Source organism: Chrysochloris asiatica, unplaced genomic scaffold (genome assembly GCF_000296735.1).
Source record: "Chrysochloris asiatica unplaced genomic scaffold, ChrAsi1.0 scaffold00061, whole genome shotgun sequence".
Taxonomy (NCBI): Eukaryota; Metazoa; Chordata; class Mammalia; order Afrosoricida; family Chrysochloridae; genus Chrysochloris; species Chrysochloris asiatica.
In genome coordinates, this window is record NW_006408579.1 from 3,149,988 (window position 1) to 3,157,637 (window position 7,650).

Genomic DNA, 7,650 nt, shown 5'->3' on the forward strand with positions numbered 1-7,650 from the left:
ATACTTGTTCTGGTGTGGCACTGCAAGATAGTGTCCTGGACTGCAAGGTTGGTGGTTCAAACCCACTAGTCACTCCTTGGAAACCCTATATAGGGTCACTATGAGTTGGAACTGACTAGACAGCAGTTAACAACATACACAGTTGATAATTCCTCACTTATTGACTATCCCATTAACCTGACGTACTGCATCTAATACCTATTATCCAACTAGTGTGTGTATGAATAACATATATCTAGTAATAATGAACACTGTTCTGAGAATAATAATAATAATGGTTAAGGTTTCACGTCAAATTTTGCTGAGTGGTTTGGCAATTATGTAATGACATACTTTGGCATTTATATAAAGGTGTAATTATCCATTTTGTGATCAGGTGTGGTCATTTTGGGTTTTTTTTATTATTTTTATTTTTTTTTTTGCATAATGTGATTGTTACACAAGGACCTGGTCTTTGGAACCTAATCATGTCAATAAACGAGGAATGGGTATATATATATTAGTATATATATTAAGTTGTATGACCTGTAAACTAAGTAGTGGATATATAAGGGGAACCGACAAGCCTCTTATCCTCTCCCATGTAGTACTGACAAGGATATTTTTTTCTTCTTTCCGGGTTCTGACACACTGCTGTTTCAAAGGTTATAGGAATCCCCTGTTTTCCTCTACATTTTGCTCATTCTTTCCTTAGTTCATTGGGAAAGAAAGTGGCATTGGATAGCTTCATGTTTAGTTAGGTGTGTTTTCTTACTATATATTGTTGTGGTTTTGTGCTGTTGAGTTGGTACTGACTCATGGTGGCCTTTGTATAGGGTTTCTGAGATTGTAATCTTTACGGGAGCAGAAAGCGTCACCTTTCTTCTTTTTTTGTTATATGGTTAGTTTTAAAGCTTTGAGATTAAGAATATTTGAACATCTGTGGTAGAAATAAGGAGCCCCGATGGCATTGTCAGCTTCAAGGTTGTATGCCCAAACTCGTCGACCATTCCCAGGGAGAAAGATGAAACTGTCTGCTCCAGTAGTCTCAGAAACCCTTCATAGGGGTGCGATGAGTCAGAATTGACTGCTTGGCACTGGGAGGATGATATAGAGAATTGGAAGTGGTTATGCACTCATTCCATTTTGTAGGGATATATGATTTATTTAGGGATCTTTGAAAGAATATCTGATTGTGTATTGTAGTTTCAGTAATTTTTTTAACATGAAGTCAGCAAAGAAATTACGTTGAGGATTAAAGAAAATATTGAAACTGTTGCTGCTATTGAAGGCATTGGAGGCTAGTAGGAAGGAAGACAGATAAGAGTGGTCAATGAGCTTGATCCTTTGGGCTCTCCATATTTATATAAATAAAAATTTCCTTGTGGGTTATTAAAATACAGATTTCAGTGGAATGCTAACCGCAGGGTCAGCAATTCAAACCTACCCTTCTTTGGGAGAAAGATAAAGTTGTCTGCTCTCATAAAGATTTACAGTCTTGGAAACCTTTACAGAGTCACTATGAGTTGGATTCAACTTGATGGCAGTGAGTTTGATTTCAAGTTTATATATAAGAAAAGGAGGCATGGTGGCTTACGTATCAGGCTGCTAGCCATCAAGTTTCTGTTCAAACCCACCAGCCACTCCTAGGCTGTCCTCGTAAAGATTGCAGTTTCAGAAACATTGTGAAACAGTTGTACCCTGTCCTTTAGGGTCATTATGAGTTCATACTGACTCAATGACAGTGAGTGGGGTATATATGAAGAAACGAGCCCTGGTGGTACAGTGTGTTAAGTGTTGGGTAACTAATGGAAACCCAGGGAGCAGTTTTACTCTGCCCTTTGGGTTTGCTCTAAGTCATTCTACTCGACAGCAGTGGGTATATATGAGGAAGGATGTTGGAATTAGTATATTCATTTAGCAGCCCAGCTAATTTTGATGAATATGGTTCTTGGACTTTGAGAAGCCCCAGTGTAAATAAATAATCCAGCAAGTTAAAAGTTAAAAGAGGTCTGTGTGGGGCACTATGAGAGTACCCAGTGGGGACCACTAACTGTGCCTGGGAAAGGTCCAGTCTTCAAGAATGAAGAAGGTAAGGTAGAATGGGATTCTTTCCTTACTTTTCTCATTCTTTATTTCTTTTAGCATAGTTTAAGTTATATTATGGAGTCCTGGTGTTATGTTGTGAGTTAATGTGCTGGACTGCAAGATTGGTTTGAACAGCAAGGTCAGTGGTTCAAGCTCACCAATCACTCCTTGAAACCCTATACAGACAGGGTCACTTATGAGTTGGAGCCAACTTGATGGCACTTACAACAATAACAACAGCTTATATTATACTTACTTGAGTCACATTGCTTTTGAATAAGATCATTCATAAAATGTTTCTTTTAATGATTCTGAACTTTCAGGCCACTAAGGCAGGCGCAGCATCAATGGTTCACTACATGGTTCTGATATCAGCTCGCTTGGTGCTACTCACTTTGTGTGGATGGGTACTTTGTTGGACCCTTGTCAATCTCTTCCGAAGCCATTCAGTCCTCAATCTCCTTTTCCTTGGCTACCCGTGAGTACTCCAGTTTCATAATTTTATTAATAAGAAAAATAGCTATCAGAATATTATATAAGCTATAAATATTTCATAAGAATAATTCCTAATTATATTTGGGTCATGCAAAACGGAGTATAAAAGAGGGAGAAATGCCATTTTTTGAGTATAAGCCAAAAATTCTCAGAAAATTGGAGAATCGGGGTAGTGTGACCATCTGATGATACCTTCTCTATATTGGGATACTGTAGATCCAATTTAGGGTAATTGAATGGAATATTGAACAATAGGAATAAACTAGGACTGTCCCAGGAAAACAGAAATGTGTGACCACCCTCCAAATGAAAAACACTTTAATTAGTTCTGTTTGCCAAATTGAATGATTTGGTTTAATTAGGCTTTTCCTTTTGGTCAAATGACATTAGTTTTGGAGAGAGGTCATGTAAGAGAATTCTGCCACAATGAAGCCCTGTAGTCACTTTTGGAGGGGGCAGGGAGAACAGTTCATTATGAAAAATATTATTAAGAAAATGAAAAGACAAGCCATAGACAGGGAGAAAATCTTTCCAAAACACATATCTGATAAAGAACTTGTATCCAAAATGTGGAGTACCGGTAAGTACTGGACTACTAACCAGTAGGTCAGTGGTCAAATCCTTTAGCTGATCCTTGGAAATCCTACACAGGATGCTGAGTTGGAACTGAGTTAACGGTACCTAAAAACAGTCCAAAATATACTAAGAAAACACTACAGTAAGAAAACAATCCAAGGCAGAAGATCTGAACAGGTGTACATATGACAAGCAAATGAAAAGATGTTCAATATCTTAAGACTTTAGGAAATTAAGAATTAAAACAGGAATGAGATAGCATTATACACCTATTAGAGTGGCTGAAATCCAAAACACTGGCAACATCACATTTGGAGATGATGTGGGTAGAACAGCAGGAATCGTCATTCATTGCTAGTGGGATACAGATGGGATAGCCACATTGGAAGACAGTTCTGGCAATTTCTTACAAAGTTACCATGTGATCCAGCAATCATGCTCTTTAATATTTAACTCAGATTAGTTGAAAAATAACTACCCCAGATTGCAAGTAACCAGAGATTTCAAAAAGTGGATGGATAAGCAAACTGTAGTACCTGCATATAATGGAATATTATCTAGTAATGAAAAGAAATGAGCTATCAAGCCGTGAAAAGACATGATAGAACCTTAAATGCACATAACTAAGTGAAAGGAGCAAGTCTAAAATGCTAACTAGTGTGCAATTCCAACTATATGATATCTTGGGAAAGGGAAAACTGTATATCAGTGGTTGCTGGAGGCTTGAGGAGGGAGGAATGAATGGATGGAGCATGGGATTTGTAGGACAATTAAACTATTTGTATGGCACTATAATGGAGTCCTGGTGTGGCACTGTGGGCTAATGCATCAGACTGCAAAGTCATTTGAACTGCAAGGTTGGTGGTTCAAGCTCACCAGCTGCTCCTTAGAAACCCTATACAGGGTCACTATGGGTCTGAATCGAATCGATGGCACTTAACAACAACAACAATAACATAATGAATATATGACATGCATTTTTCAAAACCCATAACACAGAGTGAACTTTAGTATAAACTGTGGATGTCAGTTAATAATAATGTATCAATATTGATTTGTCGGTTATAACGAAGGCACCATACTGTGCCATATATTGAAAAAAAGGGGAAACTACGTATGTGGGGGAAGAGGAGCTACTTTCTGCTCAATTCTGTAGTCCTGAAAGTGCTGAAAACCAAAAAGGAAGAACATGCTCTCAGCATTTCTCAAGCTGAACTGAAGAAAAAATTCAATACTAGACTTGGCAATATTAAACTAGTCTATGGACAAAAATGATGCAGGAAGCATCAAAAAAAGATGGTGGGAATATACAGTATTACTGTACCAAAAAGAGAGATACCACGTGATCAATAACTAATAATATTGAAGGAAGAAGTCCAAACTGAATTGAAGAAATAAAAATGGAAATGTTTTAACAAACTGGCGTAGTGCTAGAGGCACTCATTCATCTCTGGCTAGATAATTTTGTGGTGCTATGGGTTAATGCGCCAGACTGCAAAGCCGTTTGAACTGCAAGGTTGGCAGTTCAAGCTCACCAGCTGCTCCTCGGAAACCTTATACAGGGTCGCTATGGGTCAGAACTGACTCGACAGCACTTAACAACAACAACAACACCTGGCCAGTCAATTGGAAGAGATGTCTACTCCAAAGAAAGATGTCACAGCAGAATAGGGAAATCATTGAACAATATCAGTAATATCATATGCAAGTAAAATTTTGTTAAAGATGCTTCAAAAATGATTGTAACAGGATGCTGCCTGATATTTAGTCCTATTCAGAAGAGGACATGAAACAAAGGATATCATTGCTGACACCAGATGGATCTTGATTGAAAGCAGAGAATACTAGAAAGATGTTTTACCTGCACTTTATGGACGATGCAAAGACACTCGACTGTGTGGGTCATAATAAATTATGGATAGCATTGCAAGAAATTGATATTCCAGAGCACTTATTTGTGCTCATGAGGAACTTGTGCATAGACCATGAGGCAGTTGTTCAAATGGAACAGGGGAATACTGACTGGTTTAAAATCAGTAACGGTTTGTTCCAGGTGAAAGGATTACAATCAGAAAGGGTTGTAACCCTTCACCATACTTACTCAGTCTGTATGCAGAGCTTATAATCTGAGAAGCCGGATCATATGAAGAAGAGTGTAGGATCAGGATTGTAGGAAGACCCATTAACAACTGCAGTATGCCAGTGATACCACCTTGCTTGCTGACAGTGAAAGGACTTGAAATACTTACTGTGAAGATCAGAGACTATAGCTTTCAGTAGGGATTGCACCTCAATGTAAATACAATGAAAAGCCTCACAATTGGACCAATATATAACATCATGATAAACAGTGAAAAATTGAAGTTGTCAAAGACTTCATTCATTTTGCTTGGATCCAGTAACAATGCTCGTGGAAGCAGCAGTTAAGATATCAAAAGACGTATTGCATTGGGCAAATCTGCTGCAAAAGACTGCTTTAAAGTGTTAAAAGAGTAAAGATGTCACTTTGAGGACTAGGGTGCACCTGACTCAAGCCATGATATTTTCAGTCCTCTCATAGGCATGTGAAAGTTGGGCCTTGAGTAAGGAAGGCTGTAGAAAATTGATACATTTGAATTATGAATATTTAATTTGAATTAAGAATATTGAAAGTATGAACAGCCAGTGGAGTGGTCCTTAGAAGTGAAGATGGCAAGAATTTATCTCTTGTACTTTGGAATTGTCCAAAAGATTGGAGAGACCAGTCTCTGGTAGAGGGTCAGTGAGAAAAAGGAAGACCTTCAGTGATTTGAGTTGATACTATATGAATGGGGGCAACATTGGGTCCAAACATAACATTTATGAGAATGGCGCAGAACTGGGCAATGTTTTGTTCAGTTGTGTTTAGGAGTGTTGTGAGTTGGAACCAACTTGACTTAACAACAACAAACAAAAGTTCTCTAAAAAATAAAATATTAATTAAGTAAGTATTTAAAAATTTTTACACATACACTGTTGAAATAATTTTATAGTGAACATCATTTAGAATCTAGCTGTTATAGTGTCCTGTTGCGGTGCTATGGGTTAATGCACTGGACTGCAAGTTGGTTTGCAGTTTAAGCTCACCAGCCGCTCTTCAAAAACCCTATACAGTGTTGCTATGGGTTGGAACAGACTTGACAGTACTTAACAACTACAACAACAACAATTAGTGAGCTAAATACCTTAACAATGATGTGTTATCTATTACTCTATCCATCCATCATTTCATCATATTTTTGGTGCATTTAAAAGTTAAATTACACATCTCCATACCCTTAAATACTTTAGCATATGCATATCACTAACTATAATATTTACTGCTATTTCTTTCTGGGTGAGATTTTTGTACCATAAACTTTACAGATCTTAAGTGTGTACATTTTCTGTTTTAATAAATGCGTATACCTGTGTAACTCCGCTAAATTATATCAAGTTACCATTACCCCAAGGAGCTCTGGTAGTGTAGTAGTTACGAATCGGGCTGTGAACAATTTAATCAGAAAGCCATATGTAGTTGTAAAGAAAGTTATCTGCCCAACCAAAATCCCATTGCTATGGAAGAACAGGAAAATCGTGGCCATTGACACACGGTTCTCAGTGACGCAGGCACAGCGAATCTCTGACTACTGCTAACCATCCTTTTAGTAATATGCTCATCCTTTCTCCCTCTATAGAAAATGTAAACTAGTGTCATGTGTTTATTTTGTTATACGATGATGGATAACTGCAAAGACCATATGGGAACTGTGTCTAACTATGAAGTGTCAGACATGCTTCCACCCTACAACCTTCTTTACCCTATTCTGACACCAACCATTCCTCCCACAGCACTCTCTGCTTCACATCTGGGTCCCATCATCCATTGTAATTGCCACACGGAACTCATAACAATAGTGACAATTATGGGGTTTATTAGGGAAGTGAACAGGGTACAATTCAGGATCAAAACCACCTCAGGACACAGCAGTTCTCCAGTCAGGATTGCCTCTTGTCTGCAATACTGCAGGTATGCCTCACTCTTGTCTTCAGCTTCTCAGTAATATGGTCCCTTGGCCTCTACCCTGCTTAAGCACAGTTACAAGTACTTTCAGCCAGTCTGTGAATGCCCAAAGGGCACATTCTTCAAGCTGGTCTCCTGCTCGTAGGCACTCAACTTTACTCAATCCTTAGGCCTAGAGCACGAAGTTGCTTTGTTTCTCCAGGCCACTACTTCTTTCTATTGCCTCTTCTGTCACCTTTGCCATTGCCTCTGTAGTCACCGTTTCTCTAGGTAGGGGATCTCATGTGTTACTCATGCTCTGACTTGATGGTCCTGGGTTCGTCTATCTCTGCTTCTGAGTTGACTCCTTTTAAACCTAGCTGGAGGACAAAACTAACCACATCCAGCCTTTGAGTCCTGTGTACCTTATTTGCATGGCCCCAGCTCTGGTAGTGAAGTGGTTATGAATTGGGCTACTAACCTCAGAGTCAGCAGTTCGAAACTACCAGCTG

General features: G+C 38.6%; 1 protein-coding gene across 1 annotated transcript in view; it reads left to right on the top strand.

Annotated features, from left to right (window-relative positions):
* TMEM39A (transmembrane protein 39A) overlaps positions 1 to 7,650 on the top strand; it is a 54,216-nt gene that overhangs the window by 37,008 nt on the left and 9,558 nt on the right. The window contains exon 4 of the mRNA XM_006864155.1: positions 2,391 to 2,545. Coding sequence (XP_006864217.1) covers positions 2,391 to 2,545 — 155 coding nt within the window. The remainder of the gene's footprint in view (positions 1 to 2,390; positions 2,546 to 7,650) is intronic.